Source organism: Tursiops truncatus, chromosome 18 (genome assembly GCF_011762595.2).
Source record: "Tursiops truncatus isolate mTurTru1 chromosome 18, mTurTru1.mat.Y, whole genome shotgun sequence".
NCBI classification, from domain to species: domain Eukaryota; kingdom Metazoa; phylum Chordata; class Mammalia; order Artiodactyla; family Delphinidae; genus Tursiops; species Tursiops truncatus.
In genome coordinates, this window is record NC_047051.1 from 3,178,529 (window position 1) to 3,206,152 (window position 27,624).

Here is a 27,624-nt window from a genome sequence, read left to right on the forward strand (position 1 = left end):
GAGCATCCGTCGCCTGTGTGCCCAGTTCGTATGTGGGCTTGGGTTTCCATGTCTCTTTAACTTCCTGTATCCCATCCAGCATCTTGCAAAGGCTCCGTTGAGTTTATCCAGGAGTGAAGATTCTAAAGACTGTCTCAATTCAGAACAGTTCTGCAGATGGGTACTTACTTAAATAGGGACTATGGCTTTGACAGTAATTTAGGGGCTTCTAAAACTAAATTTGCATCAGCAATGCCAGATGTCTTGTTTTGTTTTTTCTAGGGTTAGTTACAAGCCACTTCTTGTGATTCTGAGAAAACATTTACCCTTTGACAAAGAATAACTTTTTTCCTCACATACTTGTGTGTTCAATTTTAGTTTCCCCAATTCACTCTTACTTAACATCCTTGATTGGATATGTGCACTTCTTTTATCTTCTATAAAAAATGAGAAAAGGACCTATGAGTTGAATTATTAACATAGCAGGCACATGTTACAATCTAATTATGCCAGCAAAACCAGCGACAACTTGCCGTATCCAGTTGCAAATCTCATTTCTTCAAGTCCTCTGGCTTCTAGAGCACCAGCGACGGCTGCTATAACGCGAGCTTGGAGAAAATCCCCTTGCTCAGAAATTCTTTACCGTCTTGCAATGTTAAAACTTTTGCTAACATAAAAACAGAGCTAACGGTCTTCCAGAAAGATGATGAAGTGGGTGACAATGCCAAGAACCTCCTCCTCACTCACGCTGTTACACGTGGACAACAAACAATGTTAGCAGCGAGGACACCACCGTGAACATTAATCTGACCCGGCACAGCGCGGGGCAGGCCTGCCTGGATGCGGAGCGCAGAGATCACTGGGATATAAGCGCCAGATCACAGAATCAGACCAACGTTCACATCCCAGCTCCACCTCACAGAAGCGACTGGGCGTGTAGGGCAAGGTACTTCCTTTCTAGCCTTAGCCTCCTTGTGTGTCAATTCTGGGTAGTCAGATCCACTGCACAGGTTTCTCATGAGGACTGAACATGGCAATGCGGGTAGAGGCTTCCTCCAGTGCCTTGCACCGGTAGTGGTGGTGGCGTTGCTATTCTTCCACTTTGGGTACGTCCACCGAAGCTCCTCAGAGCAGGCTGAACCCCAGCTGGCTTCTGCATCCGTTCTCACGACGTTGGCCTTCCTGCCCTTCACTCTGGCTGCCCTCCATTCCCACGTGTCTAGAATGAGTTCTAGGCTCCCGTGAGTCTCCTGAGATGCAGACTTCCCTTCTGTAAGGGGCTAAGGCATTGGTTTTCTGAGCACCTCTAGTTCCCCCGATAGTACTAAAGCCCTTCCCTGAACCATAAGTGTGTTTGGGTTTCCCAGAGAAACAGAACCAATAGGATATCTATATAAATACAGATATAAAGAGAATATATAAAGAAATTGGCTCACACAACTATGGAGGCTGGCAAGTCCCAAGAGCTGCAGGGTGAGTCAGCAAGCTGGACACCCAGGAGGGCTGATGGTTTCCTTCCAAGTCCAAAGGCCTGAGAACCAGGAGAGGCCATGGGTTTGAAGGCTTTCCAGGTTGAAGGCTGCCAAGTTTGAAACCCAGGAAGAGCCAGTGTTTCGGTTTGAACCCAAAGGCAGAAAAAAAGCCGACGTCTCGATTTGAAGGCTGTCCGGCAGGAAGAACTCTCTCTTACTCTGGGGAAGTGCAGCCTTTTTGTCCTACTCAGGCCTTCAACTGATTGGCTGAGGCCCACCCACATTAGGAAGAGCAATCTGCTTTACTCTGCCTACCAAGTTAAACATTAATCTTGTTCAGAATAACCCTTACAGACACACCCAGAATAATGTCTGACCACATATCCGGGCACCCTGTGGCCCAGACAAGTTGACACACAGACCTACCATGACAATAAGTGCAGAGTCCCAGGGCTCAGCATATGCTAATCAATAAAAGTCCTCTGGTTCAGGGCAGACACCTGACAATACACTAGTGAGACAAGCCAGAGAAGTCACATGCTGTGGACTCCTGGGAAGGCCATCCTCTCTCTCTCTTCCTTTCAGTGGGAGGCCTGGATCCACTGCAACTGTTCACGGTCCAGAGGGGAGCCAGTGTGAGGAGAGAGCAGGACAGGAGAATGCAAGAAGGATGCTGCAGCCTTGATTACGCCATGTAAAGTCTGATCATCGTGGGATGTTTCAGCTACCCAAGGGGATCCACCATCTTTACTGTGTAACCCAATTGGTTGGGTTTTCTGTAACTCGCAGCGTGAAGTCTAATGGCTCTGCTTCCTCCAACACCGGGACTGGTCTTGTCAGCAATGCTTCTCCTGTCCCGGAGCTCTGTTCCCCGCACAGCAGTCAGTATTTGGGACGCTGCCCGAGCTAAACGATAACGGGAGCTGTGACAGTGTCCCTCAAGGTCACCTCTGCCTTGTCTTACCTCATGAGGAGCTCAGCAGGACATCCCCCATCTTGCCCCCCAAATCTCAAGCAGACAGCAATGCTGTCCCAGAGTGAACCCACATTTGGAACACCCCTTTGGACACTGAGATTTGAACCACTGGTCACCTTTTGGGGGTCAGGCCCCCCAACCCCACCCATTCCCACTTTCTCCTTTCACAATAGGCAGAGCCATTTGGTCGTGGATTCTGACCAAATGTGGGAAAGAACTACCGAATTGGTACTATGACAGGAATAACAAAATGAATGATTAAATAGAGAATTGTTGTGGGCGACTATAATTTTTGAAACAAAACAGTATTAGGTCAAATCAGTAGCTTTTTCTCTCCCAAGATTCTTTCCTGAGGAAAGAAACAAGAGGTAGTTTGTGAAAGAGCATAATAGTTGCCTTCCATGCTGCTAATTTAAGAAGAATTACTAGCCTTAACGTCCCGTGACAGTGACTTCAGTTTCATATTTATTGCAGATCTGTCTGTCATCTGTGAATTTATTCATATAACCATCCTCAATCTACTTATATTCTTGACCAGGTTTAGGCTTAACGCTGGGTATTCTTTACATCTTTTTATTGAGCCACCTAGTTTTGATGCTCTGAAGTTTAATGAATAGATCCTTATTCAACCTAATCATAATCCTTCAATTTACAGACAGTATTTATAGCTCAAGAATAACCATGAAGCAAGAGTCGGGGATCTAGGACTGGTAGGACTTCCAGGTGTTTGCTGCCTGGATTACGGTCTTTACTCATGAAAGTCACAACTGAGTTAAATTCTGACCATGGATGAGAAAGGCGTAAAGACTTAGAGGTTTGGTCTAGGAAGGGCAGCAGTGCCTGGGTTGGGGACAACTCAGTTCGGGGATAGAAGGAAGTAGAACCAATTTCATCTGCTTCCAATTTGGCCCTGAACTCTCATCTTCAGGACGGCGTGGGGTAAACGCCCTGCGTGCTAGCAGAGGTTAGCAGAGGCTGCTTTAGCTAGGATCTTGCAAGTGGCAACCCCAGGCTTCTTCTTGGATTGGTCTGTCCTCTCCCAGGCTGACTTTCTGAACCTCATGCTGCAGAGGGTCCGTGCTTGTTGGAGTTTGAAGGTTGACAGCCGGGTTGGCGCTGCCGACTCATCATGGAGCAGAGGTTGCCCTGGGTCTGCTCACTGGTTTTAAGCTGTGCTGCGCTGGCAGCAGAATTCCATTTGAAAGATCGACGAGGGGAACAGAGCTGGAGAGGGAGCCTGAGGGGGTCTGGCCCAAGGAAAGAGAGGGCCCAGGCCAGTGATGAAACGGGTTTTGTGAGCACAGCCAGACACCTGCTGCCACCTCCACGCATGCGGCACTACTGCCTCTGGGAAGTGTCTCCGCTTTCAGGGGCAGTTTAAAGGCAGTTTTGTCCCAGAGGCCCCAAATGGCAGCTGGCTCATCAGGGCTTGACACCGGAAACAAACGTTCAAGCCCTGAGATTCCAACCTCCTGGCTGTAGGACTTTGGGCAAATCATTTAAATGAAAGCTTCTTTATTTATTTATATTTATTTTTGGCTGTGTTGGGTCTTCATTTCTGTGCGAGGGCTTTCTCCAGTTGCGGCAAGCGGGGGCCACTCTTCGCAGTGCGCGGGCCTCTCACTGTCGCGGCCTCTCTTGTTGCAGAGCACAGGCTCCAGACGCACAGGCTCTGTAGTTGTGGCTCACGGGCCCAGCTCCTCCGCGGCATGTGGGATCCTCCCAGACCAGGGCTCGAACCCGTGTCCCCTGCATTGGCAAGCAGATTCTCAACGACTGCGCCACCAGGGGAGCCCTGGGCAAATCATTTAAACTCTGAATCTCGGTTTTCTCATCAGGAAAGTTGGGGAAAGAACGCTTGTTTCCAAGAGTTTTGATGAGGATCAAATGAAACAAAGTATGTGACATATTCACGTGTGACATACTTGGATAAAACAAATCTTACTGAAGTCACCGACCTCTGGTGGGGCAGGGAAGGGGTGGGCAGAAGGATTTCCTTACCCGCCTGGTCCAACCCCTTCTGATCATAAACTGACTAACTCATCTAACCATCATCTGGGTCCATCTGTAACCTAAAGGTGCATTACAGGCACCTACCTTAATAATACATAATAAAAAATAACAGTAATAGGCTACATTTATTTCACACGTGCTCTGTTCCTCGCATTGTACAAAATACTTCACGAGCGCTCTCTCATTTAATCCTCATAACAGCCCTACGGAGACCACAAGAAACTCAAAGCTACCAGACTGCTTAAGTGGTCTAAGATCACCTAGGTTGTGTGTGGCACAGCTGAGATTCGAACCCCAATAATTTGACTCCAGAGACCACGCTTTAGAACTTAGAATCATTATCACTGTTTAAATGAGAATAATAGAACGTACAACGTTATGAAAAGAATTACGCCTGGTTTACCAAACTGTTGGCTTCATCATAAATATATACAAACCCCCAACACAATACCATGCATTTCTAGCGTTAATCTTACACTCTCATCACTAAGGAACTGGTATCTTCAGCCAGGTGTGGCTCAGGGACCGTGCTGGGAGGATGTTCCACTTTCATTATCCCGATTCTGCTCTGAATGGTCAGGTGAGTTCTCAATGCTTTACTGAGGTGAGACTTGCTCCAAGGCCAGACCTGGATTCAGAGTTATGGGGATGTTATTTCCAGAGGGCCAGTCTCTCTTTCCTGAATCTGCTGCTGCACAGATCTGCACGGCAATGGAACCCAGGCAGGCTGGCCGTCCTCCAGTGCCCGCCCTACCTCCTACCCGCTTCCCCGCTCTGGAGCTCGGCACCCGGGGGGTCTTAAACATGACCTCCAACTACACGGCAGCCTTGGTGCCTGACCGCCTCCTTAAAAGTTCTTTCCTGCGCAGTTGTCAAAGTGCTTTCTGTTCCCCGTGCATCATCGGACAGGTACAGCATCCTGGAGTTTTACTACTAAATGATTTACTAGCTTTGTCCATCAGTTAAAGTTACATAAATGTGACGACGTTCTATAATACAATGCAGGTATCAGTAGTGCTGAGGCAGGACTGTGAGAACCCAGATTAGGATACTCTATGGGTACTCCTGGCTGACAGCTGGGCTGGTTTTCCTTCTTTGCGCCCCACGGCGCTCCATGGTGCCAAGTCACTCAGTGTCTTCCCGTACTTGTCTGTCTTCTCTGCTGACTGTGACCTTCAAGATGGGACGGACAACATCTGTTTCACCCACCACTTTCTCACCAGCATTTCACACAGTGCCTGGCCTGGAGTGCTGGTCAGTACTGGACAGACGGACGGACGGATGGATGGATGGATGGATGGATGGATTCTCCAGTCTTTCTGGCCTCTCGGAACTTCCAACCAGAGTATGGTTTCAGTTCCTTCTGCAGGGTCTGTCCTGCCGTTCAGCACGGTGTTTGGGGTGAGGAATATGCAGGGGGGCCCAGCGTGGGAGCCTGGAGATCGCTCTGCCCTGGCATAACTGACTCGGCTCAAAGAGATGCTGGGACCACCAGAAAGGGGCCTTAGGTAAATTCAAACTTCATTTTTGTAAATAAACTCTTTATTTTGGTAAAAGTGGCAAAGATAGTGCAGAGAGTTCTTGTACGTCCCTTACCCAGTTTCCCCCCTTATTAACACTTTACACTTGTCACCTCACTGTCGAGGGTGCTTGTCACGACTACATAACCCAGATGGGTGCCCAGCTATGACCTGAGCCCTGGCGTGGATTTAGACACAGCCAGTGACCGCCCTTCCCTTTGTTCCAGGCTCCTGTCCGGAAGCCACACTGCATGGGGCTGTCACCATGGGGCTCCTTAATCTCCTCTGGCTTGGGACAGTGTCTCAGGCTTTTCTTGTTTTTCACGACAGTTTTAAAAAGAACTGAAATACTTTATACAATTTCCCCCAATTTGAGTTTGATATTTTTCTCGTAATTAAACCGGGTTTAGGGAATTATTGCATCAGGGGTACATGCATCCTCATGACGTCAGTGGTGACATTAGCCTTCTTCACCTGGTTCAGGTGCTCTCTTCCAGGTTTCTCTGCTGTGAGTTTCTCCTTTCCCTTTGATTTACTTGTAATGCTTTTTTTTTTTTTTGATAAATTTATTTATTTATTTTTGGCTGTTGTTGGTTCTTCGTTGCTGCACGCGGGCTTTCTCTAGTCATGCCTCGCAGGCTCTAGAGCGCAGGTTCAGGAGTTGTGGCACGCAGGCTCAGTAGTTGTGGCTCGTGGGCTCTAGAGCGCAGGCTCAGTAGTTGTGGCGCACGGGCTTGGTTGCTCTGCGGCATGTGGGATCTTCCCGGACCAGGGCTTGAACCCGCGTCCCCTGCATTGGCAGGAGGATTCTTAACCACTGCGCCACCAGGGAAGCCCTACTTGTAATGCTTTATATCCAAATGTCATCGAGTCACTAAATCATAAGATGTGAGCTTGATGGAGCTGTGAGTCACAAGCCATTTTCAGCAGATTTTCGTTCCTTTTATGCTGATGTGCTGACTGTGACCTTAGAACTTATTCGGTTTTCTGGAACAGGATGGTCGATTCACAGGGGAAACGAGTCTGGAGCTGGGTCTGGTGCAGCTGACGGGCAGGTGCAAGAGCGATTCGGAGAGGAAGGGCCGGGAGGGTGGGAGGTCGTGATGGAGGACTGAAGACTCTCAGGCGGAGCAGCTCCAGGTGTGGCCACGGGAGGCCCTCGGAGCCACGGCAGAGCCACCTGGGACACCGGGCAGTTGAGGAGTCACTGCAGGAAGCTTCCCAGAGTGACCCTGGGGCCCTGAGTGCGGGAGGGGGTGACAGGAACGCCACAAATGGAGCGGGCGGCTTCATGACCCTACGACGGGCCACAGGCAGAGGGTTTCTGTTTCCATTTGTCTTACAAAAGATGAAACTGAAGCAGGGGATGCTGACCCCTCTTCCTGACCCTGAGGTTCAGAGGATGTAGGGAAGGAGGGGCCTTGGGGCAGCGTGTTCTTGGGTGACAGCCAGGGTTCAGTCCAGGCGACGAGGTCGGGGAACACTTAGGGATGATGTAGGGGACCTTGTCTTCCTGCAGCCACGGTCCAGAGGGTAGGACAAAGTGCCTGGGAGGGAGACGCCGGGGCCCCTGGGCCAGGGGAGAGGAAGCCCAGGCCAGCTAGGGGTCAAGACCAGAGGATGGGGGCTGGCCAGAGGGCTTATATCTTGGGCACGGGTCCAGAGTGACAGTGATTCATGGGCTTATCCCGTGGGTATTTACTGAGCGCATCCTCCGTGCCAGATGGCAGCTCGGCATCGAGGGTGCAGACGTGAGCCGCACAAGGGCCTCACCCCAAGGGCCTGCCTGCTCGTGGGGCAGACGTGGGCCTGCTGAGCAGACGGCCAAGCAGAGAGCGCGGGAGACGGTGCAGCTGCGTGGGGCGCGGGGAAGGCGGCCGGGTGAGGGCTGGAGGCCTGTGTGCGGGAAGGAAGGGGAGGGAAGGGTCAGAGCAGGCGGGTCCCTGAGGCCCTGGCCAGTCTGCAGCCTTGGTTCTGAGCGTGACCCCAGGCCAGGGGTGCTCTGCACGCAGGCGTGCCATGATCTGACAGCACATCACGGGCCTGCGGCCCAAGGCACCAGGAGGACGTGTGTGGCCCGGCTCCCAGGGGCCAGCTCCGTGCTGCTCTCCTTCCGGGTGAGCTGGCAGGAGACAGTGGGGCCTTTGGCCTCCCAGACTCGTGAAGTATGGGAAACGGACGCCTTCTGGGGAGGGGACTGCGGCCTGTAGGATGGGCAGCCTCGGCCCTGATGGGCTCTCAGCGCCAGGACGCCCACCCTCTGCGGGCCCAGGGGAGTCCGGGTCCCTGGGAAGACTCACACCAGCCTTACTGATGTGCGTCTGTGTTGGTTACACTGGCTGCAAAGAAAGGCCTTCGGGGTCAAGGCCGCCAGCCGGGGCTCCAGGCAGTAGCGAGAAGTGTGCCCCGTCCTTGCTGGGCCCCAGCTCCCGCCCGCAGGCGTCGCCGTCCAGCCAGCTGGGAGGCCTGGCGCCCGCAGAGGCCAGGGTCAGAGTCAGAAGCTCCGATTCTTCCCGTACTTAATCCTCACGCAGGTTGGGTCCTAGCACTGTAAGAACGTGGAGACCAGAGCTGGATGGAAGCCCTTCGGTCACCTGATCCAATGCCCTCTATGTCGCAGGTAAGAAAGGCAGCCTCCAGGAAGGCGAGGTGACCTGACCAAGGGTCACAGACCTCTGGGCGGGCGGAGCCCTCCTCACTCACAGCGCCTGCCCCACCCCCACTGCGGGGAGGTCAGCACGTCAGAAGGTCAATTCCACACAGTCCTGTGCCCCAAAGTCTCCCCGTCCCCTCACCCAGACCCGCAGCCATTCTGGTTGTGCTCAGTAAATAGAGCTTGGCGACCACGAGAGGTGGGCGTGGGGCTCGAAGTTCCCACAGCTCTTCATGGAATAGCGTCAGCATTAAAAGACAGTAACATGCCCAAGGTCACAGCAAAGCACGCTCACATGTAACCGATCTGTTAGGGTTTACTCCTGTGAATGCCTATGCTCTCCTTCAGAATACTCTCGTTGGGAGGTTACGTCTCTCTCCAGCTCTGGGCCTCCTCTCCCAGACGGCACCAGCAGTGCAAAGTAGGTTTTGAGTCCAAGGCACCTAAGTTAAATCTTAGTTCTAAAACACACTAGCTAGCTGTGTGACTTTGGGTGAGTTACTTAACCTCTCTGAACCTCAGCTTCCTCGATTATACAATGGACAGAATCATGGTTATGTTACAGAACTGATGTGAGGATTAAGTAAGATAATGGAAATGAATGTACCTGTGCTTGGTACATGACAGACTCTCAGAAATGTTTCCTTTCTTCTTCTTTTGGGAATTGTCCTCAAAAGTGAAGCATTAGCTTAAGTAACTTAACGGTGCCAAATCTTCATCTTCTGAAGATGAATTATACCTTCGAAAATGCCCCAAAGCTATTAGGATTCCAGCGAGATAAATAAGACCAACAACTGAGCAGACAATGCAGGGTGGGGCTGCTGTGTGAGTGTGAGATTGATTCCTGTAGATCAAAGACACTTTTCTTGATGCCCACCGTGTTCCAGTGCTGGGCTGGTGGTGTGGCCACAGCAGTGACTGGGCCCTTGTCCCGTGGAGCTCGCGGGGCTGTGTGAGCTGCAGCGACATCGCTGTTGGAAAAAGCAACACCCCGCTCTTCCGAGGTAGGCTCTTCCCAGGCGATGTGCGTGGGGTCCAGGACAGTCCAGAAACTGTTTAAAAACAAGTTTTGCTACTTCATATGTTAAACAATGGACCTGTAGCATCCTTACCTAAGTTGTAAGAAAGAACAATTCGACAATTCCCCAAATAATCAGCTACTCTTCACTGACCTGGCATGGTTTTATCAAGCAAAAATAATTAATACATTAATTGAATGTCATAGTTAGGTGGCATTTTCCAAGCCTTGGGCTTCAAACCAAGAAAGCTATTGTTAATTTCCTTTGCTAGAATCTCGAATAGGGTCGTTATTACCTTGAATAACATGTAGCTCGCATAACCTAAAGGTGAGTCTTACACTTGAAAAATGCCTTCATCCCAAGTACAGCCGTAGCACCCAGGTGGGGAGTCTAAAGCCCTCTGTTCTGCCTCGATTCCTCGGTTTGGGAATGGAGGCGTTAGAATCACCTTCTCTCAACACGGTGGTGAGGTGTGAACGAGCCCATGCAGTGTAAACGGCTCAAACGCTGCCAGGAAGAGAGAGAGCCCGCGCTGCTGCCGTTATCTGAATCTGATGCGCGGCCCGTGGTGTCACGTCATGGGATGCAGACGGCTTCCTGCTCTGGGAGCCTATGTTCGTTCCCCTTGTGATGAAGAGCTGCCATCCAAAGTCCACTTTCTGAGTGGCAGGGGGTGGTGGTGGTGGGATGAACTGGGAGACTGGGATTGACATATATACACTAATATGTATAAAATGGATAACTAATAAGAACTTGCTGTATAAAAAAATAAATAAAATTCTAAAATTAAAACAAAAACAAAGTCCACTTTTTGGGTTTCCCTTCACAGTCAGCAAAACTTTACGTAGCATGATAATTATGAAAAGAGAAGCAAATGTAAAGATGCGACTCCCCCCGCCCCGCGCGGCCTCAGATGCACAGGACACCCGCGTGGTGAAATGGGGCTTCCTCTTGGATCGCCCTGGGCGCGTGAGGACCCACGGCGCTGCGCGGACAGCAGCTCGCCAAGTGTGAATTTGACCTTGAACATTCCTTTCTGAGTTCTGCAGTCCTTTGTCACAGTGTCCGTGGGATAAAGGTACAATAACACACTGAGATCAAGGAAGACGGGAGGAGATGTGGGGAGGAGACCTCAGCCTGACTGCCTCTCACTGGGCCCCGGGACCCCGAGGGCAGGGCCGGCTGGGAAGCTCCTCTGCCACTCACTGCAGTTTGGTTTAGGGTCACAGCACTCAGAGAAGAGGAAAGAAAGCAGTGACAGTGACACACCTGGTGTGGAGATTCCGAAAGGCCACGACCGCCAGCCTCCAGGACTCGGGGTCTCTAGTAACATGGTGGTCGGATGCAGCTGGAGGGGGAAGGGCAGAGGTGGAGGAAGAGCCAGGAGAACAAAGAAATACTTTATGTCCCAACAGGGAAATCAGCTTCCCTGTCCTGGACCCAAAGCTTCAATGCCTTCGGTGTTAGATCCACAGCCACTTGGTCTGACCCGACGTGGTCCCAGGACCCGGGAACAGGGCTTCCCTGAGGCCCTCTCCGTGGGGGGAGCATCAGGAAGCCCCTCCCCAGAGATGACCCCTTGGCAGACAGAGAGGGAAGACTCAGGACTTCCTTGCGAGGACCAACCAGTGCAGGGGGGTAGCAAGGTGCCAAAGCTGAGGCGTGGGCCAGGTTGGGCCAGAGCTCCATCCCCCTCCCCCGATGTCCAACTCAAGGCTCCAGGGAGCCGCAGTAGGTAAGGAAGGCCGGTCCCCTTTCACCCCAAACAATCTGAGGAGCAAAACCAGACCCATGGCTTCATCAGTTCACTTGTCCAGCCAGACACACAGAGCAACTTGCTTATTCTTAGCCTCACTCCTCTTCCGAAACAAAGCCACCCAAACACACAGACGTAGGTAACGGTCCTCTCAGCTGAGTATGCGCAGCTCAGAAGATGAGTCGCTAAGAGAAGCCGTCTTTCCATTCACTCAAGGTGAACACACACGTGTACAGGAATTCTCCACCTGGGTGCTGGACACTGCTAGCTCCAAGGGGACGACGGTGAATGATCAGATAACACTGCCACCTCCACGGAGCTGACATGCAGGACAGAAGAACAGGGTGGCATGGGAGAGTGTAGGAGGAGGACTTAATTAACCGTGTATTTTATATGGAAAAGGCACGATGACTCTGAGGTTAAGTTTATTCTTTTACTACTTTAAAGGCAGAGGAATTTGCTGAGCCAGGTGCGTAAGCTTTGCCAGCCTGCCCCTTTCTGGAACTTCCAAAGCATCTCTAAACGGATCGTAAAGTACTTTCAGATGTGGGCAAACAACAGCCCCTGGGCGCTTCTATTCTTCCATCAGTTCTAGTCTTAACTTTATCTATTTATTCATCTGGTAAAAAGTGACTAATTTCCTCCATGCAACTGTTTCAACATCCATGAAATGCCTGGGACCTGCTTCTACCCCGCTTCCCATTATGAAGACCAGCTAAAACGTCTTACAGGGCTTTTCATAGAGAAATGTGCTGGTTCCCTACAGCAGTAAAACCTGTTGTTAATATACTCCCTGAATTGTCAAACCACTAATCTTAATATGTGATATCCTCATAACTCTTCCAACCCAAACACTCAAAAGACACTTTCCGTAATAAGATTTGGCACTGCCAAGGTCATTTACCTAACATATCGCAATTGCTCTATTCTGAGTCGTGGCCAGGGGAAGACAGAAATCCTCAGCTCCCTGCCATGAATCTCCACGAGGCCGCCTGACTAGGGATTAGGACTTCCGAGAGTACTTAGAGCTGGAACACAACTGTGAGATTAGTGACTCCATCTTTACCATTTGACAAAACAGAAAACTGAGGCCCAAGGAGGTCGGGTGACTTGTCCAGAGTCACTCGGCTAGTAGGGCCAGTAGCACCCGAGGACCGGTGTTGGGGCCCTTGGTCTCGAGGGCTCTTCTCACCAGCACTGAAGGCCACAGCCCGGCACAGTGCCTGGTACGTGGCCCCAGGCCACACCATGCGATACATGCTTTAGATGGACGAGGCCGGTAGCTGGGGACGTGTGAGGTGCAGCATCAACTCGTTATTAACTCCTCACGACAACCCAGCGGGGTCAGAACCTTTATACCCTCAATGTGCTGAGTCACACAGAAGGTAAGGAAAGTGCCCAAAACAACACAGTCAGAAAAGGCCAGAGGCAGCATTTGAACCCAGGCCTCCGAGTACCAAGGACGAAAGAATGGATACAGAGCAACGTATGTACCCTGAAGGAGCAGGGGAGACCGGGGACAGTTTAAGAGCAACATAGAAACTGAGTGTCACACGAAAGGACAGTATTACCACAAACACATATGCTTCATATTATCCACATGTGGACCAGAGGCTAAGGCCCCTTTACCCCAAGTGGGGCATCACCCTCCGGACTGAGAGAGACCATAGGTTTGCTGATCCAAACCGCAAAGACTATGTAAAGTAAGACAGGGCGCAGCATTTGTTTTCCTGGCACATGAATTTTGAATTATAGCAACTGGCATTCTGTTGTTCATAAAAAATTTGAATTATAAATGTAAAATCATAGCATAATAACACCTTCTGAAAGGTGGCCAGCTGAAATCGACTTCCTTTTTAAATGGCAAAGGGCACAGTATCACAAGGAGTCAGCGCTATTCTTGCATGAATGCCAGGGTTACGATCCTCGTACCATCATACGACATCCCACCCTACACTGGAAGGTTCTCTCTGGTGCTGACATTTCTAAAGTCTGCCCATCGACACCTCCAAACATAGCTTGGTGGTTATTCCCAGGAACCCTCCTCCTTCGAGACTCACTGGGGTAGAGCTTATTTTGCTAAACCTGACATTTGTCTGTCCATGCTTATCGCAAATGGATGCGCAGGCCTCATGAACTCCCCCCGGAGGGCTTTCCCTTCTCTCCCGGCTAAATGAACCAGTGGCCCACCACCCCGGGCTGCTGTGGGTGTGATGGGAACTGGCTCCTCCCCTGTGGGAAGAAGCATAGGAAGGAGCTGGCACGTCGTTGAAGCGACGGCTCTTTGTGGGCGTTTTACATCCTCCCCTCTGCACGCTGCCCCGAGCGCAGGGCACCTATTATTCGGGGTGACCCAGCCCAGGCAAAGCTCTGCAAGGCCCCCACAGACCCTGGACGCAGAGGGAAGCCTGAGCCTGCCGCCTGCCATTTTATTTCTAAAGGCGCCCACACCTAAATGGTATAAATAATCCACGATAACTCTTCCTTGGTCGACGTGTTCGTGTTTGAAAAACCCTTGTAAATTCCTATTTCATGGCCCACACGATAATCCATTCCTGAAAGGGTCTGGTTCCCAGCCAGGTTTCAAACAGCCATCAAGAAAATGAAGGGAGGGGCCTCCCTGGTGGCGCAGCGGTTAAGAATCCGCCTGCCAATGCAGGGGACACAGGTTCGAGCCCTGGTCCGGGAAGGTCACACATGCCACAGAGCAACTAAGCCCGTGTGCCACAACTACTGAAGCCGTCGCAATGAGAAGCCCACGCACCGCAACGAAGAGTAACCCGTGCTCCCCGCAACCAGGGAAAGCCCGCACGCAGCAACAAAGATCCGACGCAGCCAAAAAAATAATAAAACAAAATTTAAAAAAAAAAAGAAAAAGAAAACAAAGGGATTGTTTTGGTGTCTCTTAAAATTCTTGTCTGAGTCTGAATGGCTGAGTCACCAGCCCCCAAATACGACAAACGTGAGACCAAAGCATCGCCCCGCTCACATGTGAGGGGCTCCCGAGCTCCCAGGAGGACAAAGCCGCAGGGGAGACAGCCCCGCAGGTGTGTGCTCCTCGGACACCTCGTGGCCGGGGAGAGAAGTACCGTCCTGCACCTGCCACCTCACAGCAAGCAGGTCCAGAAGGATGGTCAGACGGCGAGCTGGCTGATCCACCTCATTTCCCGGTGAGAAAGCTGAGGTCCAGGGTTAGAACCACCCAATCTCATGGCTCCAGTAGGTGGTGTTAGCACCTCTGCCCCACAGATCATTTCTACCTGAACATGGATACGCAGCAGCTCCAGGCAAATCACCCATGAACCCTGAGCGTCCAGAGGGAGTTTCAGTGGCTCATGGCTCACGAGGTATTTGCACCTAAATGCAGTGATTTTTCCAAATTCTATCACTCATCTTTTATCGATCGTGGCACTGCTTCATGAAAAGGAAAAAAACCTGAAACTCACATTCCAGTCTAAAAGAAAACGAGGTCAAAAGAGTCTTGGAGAAAACGTCTCAGGCAGTGCCCCAGCTCTGAAACTCTGCAAACATACCTCACACAAAACCCTTTCTGCGTTTTGTGACCATAAAACGCAAAAGCCGACAGAATGTTCTCGCTCCTCAAACACTTGATGTTTTAGATCCAAAAGGAAAATATCACGGAGCTAAAGAAATCTGTGCTGCAGGTACCGGCAGGCCTCCTAAACTGAAAACAAGACGCTAAAGGAGACTTGCTGCTCTTTAGCCTAAAGAGCAGCAGGGGAAGCAGAAAATTCAAAAGAATCAGGCCTCAGAGCCGTTATGTCAAGTAGAGGGAAAAATCAGAAGCCAAAGCTTTAGTCCCCAAATATCCCTACAGGAAGCTCGGTGGGACGATTTTCCAAGGAAAACAGGAGACACATTTTATAAATAAAAAGCTGCTCAGGACTGAGAGTCAAACAAGGAACCCAGCGGGGGGAGGAGGGGAAGCCGCCGGGCAGGCTCTGGGCGCAGGCCTCCCGCGTGCAGAGGGTAGGGGCGGGGCGGGGGGAGGGATGTCCAAGGCCAAGACGCTGAATATTTATGCTCTTCTTATCAAATGTGTCTTTCATAGAGAAATTAGTCACATCCTACTGTGTCCAAAGAGTCCCCTAAAGTAAGACCCTTTTACACCATCCGTCTCCCCTTGTCGTCTGGCTGGTGTCCACGGAGACCAGTTCTCAGCTGGAAACGGGGGAGTCAGGCAGAGATGTGCTGGCGAGTCCTAGCAACCCGCCAGGAACACTTGTTCTTCAGGTAACAGATTAAAAGTACACACACACACACACACACACACGCACGCACAGAGTCTCTATCAATAGGAAGCACCCTGACTTAGGTGAAGGTCCAGTTTGAATTTAAATATAAGATCTTTTCTTAATGACAACCAAGGAACAAAAATGTTAGGATCAAACTGTGCTGCTGAGCCCGAGACAGCCTTTGGAATCGGGCTTGGTCCTCCCATCCTTCCACTGGGAGCTGTACGGAGAGCAGAGACCCGAGGGGCCCTGAGGCCCAGCAAGGATGGAGCGGGGAGACACAGCTGAGCTCTGCCTACAGCCATTGGGACCCCTCAACGACCAGGCAGGTTTCCATCTGCATGTGGCAGAGGAGACACGGGGGGAAGAGAACACGACAGAGAAGCCAGGCCTCAGAGACACGCAGCCCCGGGGTCCTGCTGTCTGCACACCCCCAGCGCCCTCCCCGCCCTCCTCTGGTCCTGGGGAACCAACCACCAGCAGGCCCCTCCCCGTGATTCTGACGGCGCTGCGCCCTCTGCATCCAGTCCCGACCCTCCTCTCAGCGCCTGCCCCTGAAGCCACCCGCTTCTCTCAAGATTCAGCTCGGAGGCTCTCCCCCTCTATGGAACCTCTTCTCTCCTCCCCTTGTCCCTGGACCAGCCCCTACAGGGACCATTCTCTCGTGACCAGCGGGCACAGCATTATTCGAGGCTTCCTTCAACCGACCACCCCCCGGAGACTAACCTCCCCCACGCACTGGCTTGTGCATGTGTGCATGCCAGGACTCCCAAGTCCCACGCCCGGGCATCCTCCAGGAGCCCCCAGCGGGAGGCGAGGGGCGTGAACCTGGGGCAAGACCCTGTCAATTGGTCCTGGTGAGCGTGGTCAGAGCCTGCACAGGGGAGTCAGCAGGTGCGGCTGGAAGGGGGCCAGCCAGGCAGCCCAGAGGCCACCCATGAGGGGTGTCTGATGGCACAGGACAGGCTGCACCCGGAGTGCATGGGGGGAGGGGACCGTGACAGGGGTCAGTGGGGGGCCACTGGGCAGGAACAGCGAGGACAGAACATATCCAGCATCTGAGGAAGTGTCGTCTCCTCCAGGATAAGGTCATCCACCCAAAATGTCCAGACAAAGACAGACAATCTTGATGACCGCAGATACAGCCTATCTACCGGACTGGAAATTGCATCTGCCGGTCACGTCCTCATGGCAGGTCACAGGGACCCTGCAACAAGGCACGAGCTGTGTGGGGAGAACAGAAAGGGAGAAGCTATGGGGGTTAGTGCCAAAGCGTCCCGTACAGGTCACAGACTCTCCCATTCACATATGTCAAGGAAATCCAGAGAAGAGAAAAGGCTTTCTTTTTTTTTTCCTTTTTGGCTGCATTGGGTCTTCGTTGCGGTGTGCAGGCTTCTCACTGCGGTGGCTTCTCTTGTTGTGGAGCATGGGCTCTAGGCGCGTGGGTTTCCATAGTTGTGGCATGCGGGCTCAGTGGTTGTGGCTCGCAGGCTCTAGAGCGCAGGCTCAGTAGTTGTGGCGCACGGGCTTCGTTGCTCCACAGCATGTGGGATCTTCCTGGACCAGGGATCGAACCTGTGTCCCCTGCACTGGCAGGTGGATTCTTCACCATTGCACCACAAGAGAAGTCCCTCGAAAAGGCTTTCTTATGGCAACCCAACCAGTCCCTGGCAGACCTGGGTCTAGAACTCATTTTAGCTTACAATACACTCACCTGGAAGAACGTGATGGGAAAAAAACCCTCAAGCACACAACTTAGATGGTTTAGTAGAGAAGTTAACAAGTAGCACGTTTCTGAGAAGTGGGGAAGCCTCCTGGGACGTCACAGAGGCACCAGTGCAGGAGGCTTCCCTCTAGATGTCGAGTCTATGTTGTGCAAACCAGCACCACCAAACGCGGGCGGCGCGCAGCTCCTGCCCACAGAGCCTGCAGGGCGGCCGCAGCCCTGCAACCTAGAGACACCAACTGTCAACAGGACACGGAATCCTGAATTTGGAGCTGGATGCGGACAGGTTTCACGCAACATCAGGAAAGTACAGTACCATCCCTGCATTTAAACCCCTGCCTGAGAGACAGCACAGAAAACGACTTCGCCGCGGTGAGTTCTTGCCCATGGCTGAGACCCAGCCCGCTGCCCCGTGTCCCAGGCTGCCCTCCTCCTTCCCCAGATGCTGCCTGACGGTACATGGTCGGAGCCGGCCTCTTGTCCTATAAACATAAGGCACCTTAACTGTGCTGACTGCGTTTGTTCCGTTTCACTGGTCTCGTCTTTTAACAGGGAGGCTGGTTTCCCAGGAGAACTGGTCCAGCAGGGAAACTGGGCTCTGGGAATCTGACCAGTCAGCATTATCAGGTTTCAAGGAACCAGAACACACCGAAGATTGTCATGTCCTGTTACTATCTGAGATCAACTTTATATCTGTTTTCTAATATCTACTATAGACAAGGAACCTTATGAGAATTTCTCATAAATTTGTGGTTAACATCCATCCTCTGACTTCTACAGAGAGTTCAGAAAGAGTCTGAACGTGTCTGCAAACAAAAATAATCAGACTCACCTCTTGCTGGCTTGTACGGCCCCTGCAGGCGTCCATCTACGTGGCTCCGCGGTGAAGGTGGTTTAGGAACTTTCTGCAGAATATCCACACACGCGGTGCAGAGGCCTCCGTGATAAACAGAGCTCCCACGGTCCCTTTAAATGTGCGTGGACTTTTGTGTCTGCAGTATTCCAAAGTGAGCGTCTTGGCAGACGTAGACAGGAAATCATGACACAACAATACTGCATTTTTAGACCTTACTGTGACCACTTACACTGTCTTGAGTATTATTATTTCTGCTCCAGCTATTGCTATTTTATAGCAAAGGAAACAAAATAACCAGACAGGCGACACATCTGTCTTCAGGCCGCTCATCTTGTCCAGGGTCACATTCAGGCATTTTGTCACCATCAAAGCCCACGGGGGTCGTCAGGAAAAATAAGTTGGAATCTACGTGATAAAGTCCAATCTCCCCTTTCGCGCTTAGTCCAGCTGCACTTGCCTGTAGGGCCGTGTGCAGGCGCCTCGCACCCCAGACCCCAGCGGGCCGGGGTCAGACGCGTCGCCCACGACACACACTTCAAGATGGCGGCCGCAGTGGGCCGTGTGCAGAGAGGTGGCGCCGGCACTGAGCCTGGAGCCTGAGCCGCTCGGCGGCGCCTGCGCCCGCCCCGCAAGAACCCCGCCCACAGCCCCGCCCGTCCTGTATAAAGCGGCCCCGCACAGGCTGCCGGGAGAGCGTGGGCTCTAGAACGCGGCGACTCCCAGTCCTTTGATCAAAAAAGGAAACTTTCCTTTGCTTTTGAACCGAACTCCGTCTCGTTCTATTGTTTCCAACGACACCGGCAGGAGGACCCTCGTTGGGCCTGACTCCACAGGGTTGGTAACAATTTCTGAACCTAATACTGAATTTCCGTAGCCAAAGACTTAATAGTCCTTGTGTTTACTCCATTATTACCAGCTCCTATCTCAGTTTCCTTTTCCTGGATCCTTCGGGTTTGTTTGGTTATTTTTTTTCTTCCAGCATCTTAAAATGAATTCTAACCTGTATTTTAAAAATTCCTTCTAGGGCCAAGAAGGTATTTAAGGCTATTTCCTTGAATGACAACTTTCCCTGGACCCCGTAGGTTTGGGATAAGTTCCTCTAGTTTCAATGCACACTAGATGACTTGTAATTTCACCCTCGACTTCCTCTTTGCTCTACCGGTACTGTGTGAGTGTGCTCCCTGATTCCCAAGCATTTTGATTGGGTCTTTACACAGTTCATCTAATTTTATTGGATTTTGATGAGAGACCAAGGGCTCTAAAATCTCGACTTTCGTGAACTAGTTGAAAGGTCCTTCATCATCAAGTACCAAATTGAATTTTATAAATTTAATACATTTTAAAGGACAAAAAAAAACCTAAGGGAAAACGATATATTATGTATTTGTAGGATACAAACTTCACGTGGGTTATTACATGAGATTGTGGATGTGTGAGGATCCCATTTATCTTTGATTAAAGTTTACTAGATCCGCTGCATTACAAAATAAGAATATTTACAACCATTCATTATATTTGTGCTTTATCAAGTTCTGCTTATATTTCTAGTAGCTTTTGCTTTCTGTGTTAGGTATGCAGGCATCTTACTTTAAACAATATAAGGTAATGTTAACAACAACATCAGATTCATTTGTCACCTGGGAGATGCAAACTAAAAGCATCCTGAGCTATCACTACACAGCCATGTAGTGGGAACACCAAAATGAGAAAGGGAGCATGACACGTGGCCATGAGGATGAAGAGGCACTCCCACACTCCAGTGGGGATAAATTTGGCACCTTGGAAAACTGATAGGACCTACTAAGGCTCACCAATCTGCATACCCTCAAACCAGCTGCTACACCCCTCAGTATTCATCATTCATACATTTACCGTAAGACAGGTCGAGAAGGCCCTCAGCCGCTTTACTCATAAAGTCCTCAAACTGGAAGCCCAAACTTGCATCATCGGTAGAACTGACACATACATTTGGTGTCGTGCGGTGGACGCAGTCACAGGAATGAACACACCACGGCTGGTGTGTGGTCGACACACCAGGCATGAATCTTACAAACATCCTGTTGAGTGAAAGAAACCACACACCAAAGAGTGTGCTGTACTCGTTTGTGGAAAATCCCCAAATAGGCAAAACCAGAAGTCTGGACAGTGGGTGGGGCCCTTCCTGGGGCAGAGCAGTGACCAAGAGGGGACCAGAGGGGACCTGGAAGCTGTTTCTTAATCTCAGTGCTAGTACTTGGTTGTGTTGAGTGTGTGAAAATCCCAGCGGCTGCCTGCACACTTAACCACTTACGCACTTCTCTCTGTGTTTGCGACATACTCCAGCAAACCTGCTTTGTAAACATCGAGTACAGGGCTCCACCCAGGAGTTAATGAAACAGAAAATGCAACCTTTATCTTTTTCACGAGGTAGAATGCAAATTCCAAGGAAATATGTGTCAGGCGCTGCGCAAATTTCTTGTCCTAAATTTTGTTATGAGACTCCATTCACGTTGTTAAATGGCCAGCACTGCCCACTGAGGTGGGTGTTATGGTCCCATTTTACAGATTAGCCAAACAAGGCTCTGAGTGGAATCTGAGTCATCTGAGACCACACACGTGCTCCGGGGCAGATCTCTCCCGAGGGGCAGGGAGGAAGGGGCGGAGCTCTTTAGTTCCAGTGGTGACCACACGATGATGATGAGGTAGCCTTGTTGAAGCCGAGAGCCTGGAGTGAGGACAAATCTCAGGACCCTGTGTGCAGATTATTTTTTCTGTGAAGTGTAAACACGATCTTCCCTCAAGATATTTCATATGAATTGCTTAGAGATAATTCAAACTAAAACGGTAGCATTCCTCCATCTAACTTCCCAAATTCCCTTCCACACTGGTTTTATTTCATTCCCCGTCGTCATAAAGCCTGGTATTGTTTATAGTGTCATTTTATACAATAAATTTCTTCCACAACAAGTTTTTACTCTTACAGTATTTGTAACTTTAAAAAAAGTATATTATATGATTCACCCAATTCCATAAAGTAATATTACAGCTTTATTTAAGGCATTTGATGTGTTTGTAGTAAATTAAACTCAGATCGAAAAATATTTATTCAAAATGTATACACCCTGTCTATTTCCAAAAAGCGTTCGTGCATAATAAAAGGTGCCTGTAAAATAAAGCTGAAATACACAATTTAAAACCTCATGGGGGCTTCCCTGGTGGTGCAGTGGTTGGGAGTCCGCCTGCCGATGCAGGGGACACGGGTTCGTGCCCCGGTCTGGGAGGATCCCGCGTGTCGCGGAGCGGCTGGGCCCGTGGGCCGTGGCCGCTGAGCCTGCGCGACCGGAGCCTGTGCTCCGCAACGGGAGAGGCCACGGCAGTGAGGGGCCCGCGTACCGCAAAAAAAAAAAACTCATGGAAGGAGAGGAAATTAATTTAGGAAATTAATACAAAGGCCGTGATTGAATATTAAATTTAGCTCTAAGCTTTCTGGAAGACAAGAAGTACGTAAATCTCCTAATCTGATAACAGAAAATAGATCCGTTATTCAAAGAAGACAGTTTTCCAGATACAAATTTCCAAGAGGCATGCCAAAAACCTTATACAAAAGGTCTGATAATGAGTGATATATGTAGATGTAAAGTGATACAAAGAAGTCCATTTTAGGAGGAAACTTTTACAAACAAAACAGCCTTGGATTTTATTTTTTGAGAATGAGTTCCAAGGAAAAAACAAAAGAAAACAGAAACAAAGAGAGACTGTGGATTTTAAAAGGCAGCAGAGACACACTGGGCCGCCCAGGCGGCGGCGGTCGGGACAGCAGGTCACCCTCAGGGGTCACTCAGCAGTCACGGGGCCAGACGTGCCCTGCACCTTCTGTGCCTCGGTTTCCCTACAGGGAAAAAGTGGAAACAACACCACTTTCCCTGCCCCCTCACATTAAAGCACTCTGGGAAGTGCAAAATGCTTGACCACTGCAAATCCATCATCTGACCTCTACCAGTACCATCAAAATGGGGCGGGTGGAGGGAAACCACAACTCATGTTTCCAAGGTTGAGAAGCAGTTAACGTTGGTCATTCTCCTCGCAACCTTTGTCCTGAGGATGCTGTCGTTTTTTCCACTCACTGTCGTTTGCCATTTTGTGAGGAAGCGCATTTATTAGAAAATATCAACGTGTGATGAATCAGCACAGAATTAAAACCATGTGACCCTTCCTTCTGAGTTGTGCTGGCCCTATGTTCTGCCCCCCCCATACAAGCCTATAAACACAAAAGTCCCCCACTTAAAATTACGAGAGACACAAAACGTGGCGTGAAACTCACTGAGCACTTGCTCTTCCAGAGGAGCACGCTCTGCTCCTAGAAGCCAACAGTCGTGGATTACAGCCTGGAAATTACCAGTGAACCTGACTCTCTGCGTGTGTGTGTGTGTGATGTGTATGCATGTAAATGTGTATTCATATACGTGTGTGTATGTAACCATCAAACAATCCCTGTCCAGAATCTGGGAGATGGAGCGTTCTCTTTTCTCCCCCCACCGAGTAGAGAAGAGGTTGCCAAAAACTCTTTCCTGCATCTCCCAAACTGCAGGGCCCACAGCTGCTGAGACCGGAAAAGTTTGATTTTTTTAAAAGACAACATTGGGTTTCCCTGGTGGCACAGTGGTTAAGAATCCGCCTGCCAATGCAGGGGACACGGGTTCGAGCCCTGGTCCGGGAAGATCCCACATGCTGCGGAGCAACTAAGCCCGCGCACCACAACTACTGAGCCCATGTGCCACAACTACCAAAGCCCGCGCACCTAGAGCCCATGCTCCGCAACAAGAGAAGCCACCGCGATGAGAAGCCCGTGCACCGCAACAAAGAGTAGCCCCCGCTCTCAGCAACTAGAGAAAACCCACGTGGAGCAGCAAAGACCCAATGCAGCCAAAAATTAAATAAATGGGCTTCCCTGGTGGCGCAGTGGTTGAGAGTCCGCCTGCCGATGCAGGGGACGTGGGTTCGTGCCCCGGTCCGGGAGGATCCCACATGCCGCGGAGCGGCTGGGCCCGTGAGCCATGGCCGCTGAGCCTGCGCGTCCAGAGCCTGTGCTCCACAATGGGAGAGGCCACAACAGTGAGAGGCCCACGTACCACAAAAAAAAAAAAAAAAAATTAAATAAATGAATAAATAAATAAATTTTTTAAAAAAGACGTTTGAAAGCTGCTAAAAGAGCAGATCTTTAAAGTTCTCATCACAAGAAAGAAAAAAATTGTAACTGTGAGTTCACAGTAGGTTAACTAAACTGGTAGTAATCATTTCACAATTTATCAAATTATTATGTTGTACACCTTAAACTTACACAGTGTTATATGTTAATAACGTCTCAATAACCCTGGAAGGGAAACCAAGCCTGACATTTCATCACCTAAGCTCCTGTACCCCCATGTCCCCCACATGTCGTTTGCCAAAGCAAGTGTCCACGTCAGGTCGAGCAGACAAGTAACACAGCACCGAGTCAGAGAGCAGGACGAGAAGGAAGCCGAGCTAGGCTGGGACATCCCTCTGTCTGCGAACGTACCCTGAAGAAGGAAAGGACGACGGCAACACCAAACAGGAAGCACTTAGATTGAGTGAGTTTGTATGTTCCGCTCAACTAAGCCACGATTGGCATCATTAACCAAGACCCATGTGCAAAAAAGGCTTCATTATCGACTCAGACCCGTTTAAAATATGTTTACACATGTATCTTCATACAGCATTTGCATCATCCCGGCAACTGTTGCACTGTTGTTAAAGCTTTGAACTTGAATTTAGCCAACAGCAGCCCTCTGCGAACCAGTGTTTAATGGACGTTCCCAGCGGTGTTCCTCTAAGTGCGCTTCTTAGAGCATCAGTGTCGAAATCAACCCGAAGGCCCTGATCAAATGCAGATTCCCGGGCTCTGCCACTGGCTGGTTGGGGCAGCCTCTCTGGTTTTTTGTTTTGTTATTTTTTAGCATCTTTATTGGAGTATAATTGCTTTACAGTGGTGCGTTAGCTTCTGCTTTATAACAAAGTGAATCAGCTATACATATACATGTACCCCCATATCCCCTCCCTCTTGTGTCTCCCTCCCACCCTCCCTATCCCACCCCTCTAGGTGGTCACAAAGCACCGAGCTGATCTCCCTGTGCTATGCGGCTGCTTCCCACTAGCTATCTATTTTACATTTGGTAGTGTGTATATGTCCATGCCACTCTCTCACTTCGTCCCAGCTTACCCTTCCCCCTCCCCATGTCCTCAGGTCCATTCTCTACGTCTGTGTCTTCATTCCTGTCCTGCCCCTAGGTTCTTCAGAACTTTTTTTTTTTTAGATTCTATATATATGCGTTAGCATATGGTGTTTGTTTTTCTCTTTCTGACTTACTTCACTCTGTAAGACAGACTCTAGGGCCATTCACCTGACTACAAACAATGCCATTTCGTTTCTTTTTACGGCTGAGTAATATTCCATTGTATATATGTGCCACATCTTCTTTATCCATTCATCTGTCGATGGACACTTAGGTTGCTTCCATGTCCTGGCCATTGTAAATAGTGCTGCAGTGAACGTTGTGGTACATGTCTCTTTGGTTAACACGGAGGAATTTCTGTTTTGATCAAGCTGCCCAGATTAAGTCCATGCACAAGGCATTCTGACGTCTGTCCTTTAAGTTAATTCAGGAAGGCTCATGTCTTCACGGTCAGGACACCTGATGACTACGTGTGAACCCGTGTGTGAAATGGTGAGTCAGGTACGTGTGTAAGCGTGCAATCCCGCCTCTGATCTAAGTGGTCGGTGGGGAGAAAACAGCGATTTCGTCTGGAAACCTGATGTGCTTTGAAAACTGCGGTACTGTAAACACGCAGCATTGAAGAATGTGGCCTAGCACTTCGTCACCGGGCTTCCCACCGTGCTTTTTAATTCTAGGTTACTTTTCCCTTCTTCTCCCATTCCACTGGGAATGTTAGAGTTTAACATTCCCCAGGAGACCAACGTTGCTTATCCATAAGCCCTCGGGGCAAATACTGTGACCCTAAAATTTGGGAATAAGAAGAAAAGTCACAAAACCGTCTCTTCCTTCTCTGTGATGATCTCACGAATCGACCACAGCCTGCGCTCCTGTAACACAGAGGATGTCACAATTTCTCAGCAAATGTGCCCGAGGGCAGGCTGACCCTGTGACTGAAGTTGGTCCACACACCTTAAGAGGTGAGACGCACACAGCCTGCTTCGTGTCCCACACACAATCCCAGAGCAAGGAATTCCCATCGCGTTTTCCCAATACGATGATGAAAAGGGGGAGGCTGAATGTCAAACACATTAATACTGACCTTTACGCTCATTCTGACCCCAACTGGCCTTCGCAAAGCTGCGGTGCCCTGGCGCCCTCAGGCTGGGGGCAGGCTTCCTGTGCCCACCCCCTCCCTCTGTCCTTTTAGGTGCAGTGAGGGTGACCATGTCCTCGCGTGAGGCTGAACCTCACGCCCCTGACAGCGGCCCTTCCCACACCAGCCCTCACCTCCCAACTTTCCTACTCTCTGACACCTTCCCCACAGATTTGGAGGCAAGAAAATACAAGCTATGGAAGTGGGGAGGGGGCGGGGAGAAGAACAAAGAGACGGGAAAGAAAGCGTTTTCCTAACACCACGATGATTTCCTAACCCAACTCTAGGTTTGTCTGTGTTTCCAATACCTTTAAACCTTTGAGCTAAAAGCTATTTGACAAAACTGATACTTTTTTGGTTCGTTTTATATAACAGCGTCTTTTATACCAGGGCTGTTTAATCGTGAGAGTCTGATTCTGAGGAGTTTAACTTTGACATAGGCATCACAGGTTATGCTGATCTGATGCTAGTCAAGGGTTTTCAATTGGGAAAATGAGTGTTAAAATATAGAAAGAGAGAGAGAGAGAGAAAGAAGGAAGGAAGGGAGGAAGGAAGGAGGGAGGAAGGAAGCAGGGAGGGAGAGGGAGGGACGGAGAGAGGGAAGGAGGAAAGAAAGAACATATAAAAAGATAAACGACAAGGACCTACTATATAGTACAGGGAAGTATATTCAATATCTTATAATAACCTATAATGGAAAAGATTCTATACATATATATATAGCTAAAACACTTTGCTGTACACCTGAAACATTGTAAATCAACTACAATTAGAAAGAAAGAAAGAAAGGAGGGAGGGAGGAAGCAAAACCAAAAACCCTTTCTATCGAAAATTCAGGTTGAAAACCCCTTTAAAAATCCAAGTAACCTGTATAACGTTGAAACTGCCAGGAGGTTATATTGATACAAAGAGAACGTGTCACCTTGATTATGAGTCAAGCTTTCCCAATTTTCCTGTGTTTCCAGCACGCTGAGGGTTGAACCAAGAGAAGTGGATCTGTTGGAACCACCTGGGCTCCAGCCCAGCCCCATCCCACAACGTGCCTACAGATAACAGCACAGGTCGCTCTGCTTGCTGCTTCAGGAAGTAAAACCGCTTCCGTTGCTCTCGTCTAAACGGAGCTTTGCAGGGTCTGCGGGCACCTTACCCCACGCCGCCCTCTCTCTGCTGCCATCACCACTCTGGGGTCCCCTGCTGGAGCCACGGCTACAGTGCTTTAGTTCACGTGGTGGTCTAACCTGAGCAAGTTTCTTGTGATTGGCCAACCACAGTCTCTGATCTCGAAAAAGCTTTATAAAGGAATTATAGTCAATGATTAGCCAGAGCCAGAGAGGAGAGATTTAAACTATTAAAGGATTTAAAACTGAAGTGCCTTGAAGTCCTTATTTTCTCCCTTTCAATTGGCAAGATTTTCATCCATAACAAAGAAACCCTACCTGGATTCTCTTCGGGTAATTTCCCATCATCCAAGCTGAGCTTTGTTCGCCGCCTTGCCTGGACCGATGGGACAGCTGGGTCCACATCTTCTGCGGCGTCAGCAAGTGGTGGCGATTTTCCCTCTCCAACCCCATCCTGCCCGAGGACACAGAAGCGGAGTCCACCAGCTTCCCTGCACGGGGGTGTCATCAGTTTCCACCCCAAACTTTAATTACTACCTGTGTCCTCTTAAAAAGAGCTCGGACAGACTTTGCTTCCTATCCTGGCTCGGCCGCCTACCGGCCCGTGAGGCCTCGGAACCTCTCCACTCAAAGCCCCAGGTGCCTGGTGTGGAAGTACGGTTTGTGCAGGTAGATGCATCGTGCCCCGTCCCAGCCGGACGAGTCGTGAGGACGGTGTTTCCCTCCGCCGCCCCTCCAGGACCAGAGCCCTCTGCCCTGCGCCGGCTCAGCGGCCGCAGAAGCGCTGGTCATTTGGTCCGCCGCCCAGCATCTCCGCCGGGCCTACGTTTGGGGAATCTCCGCCGAATGGGCTTTAGTGGAAGTTTAGGAGAGTCGTGGCTGAAGGTGTCAATCGGACCAAATGGTGCTTGGGCG

At 50.2% G+C, this 27,624-nt stretch overlaps 1 protein-coding gene across 3 annotated transcripts in view; it reads right to left on the bottom strand.

The window, feature by feature from the left end:
* Positions 1–27,624, bottom strand: part of SPATA13 (spermatogenesis associated 13) — a 257,965-nt gene that overhangs the window by 187,353 nt on the left and 42,988 nt on the right. The window contains exon 1 of one of the 3 annotated variants that reach the window (XM_073794961.1): positions 18,203–18,356. The exons of 1 other annotated variant lie outside the window; for it this stretch is intronic. In XM_073794961.1, the coding sequence (XP_073651062.1) occupies positions 18,203–18,238 (36 nt within the window). In that variant the 5' untranslated portion in view covers positions 18,239–18,356. Of the gene's footprint in view, positions 1–18,202; positions 18,363–27,624 lie in introns of those variants that run through there. One more of the 3 variants, XM_073794964.1, reaches the window with a different exon arrangement.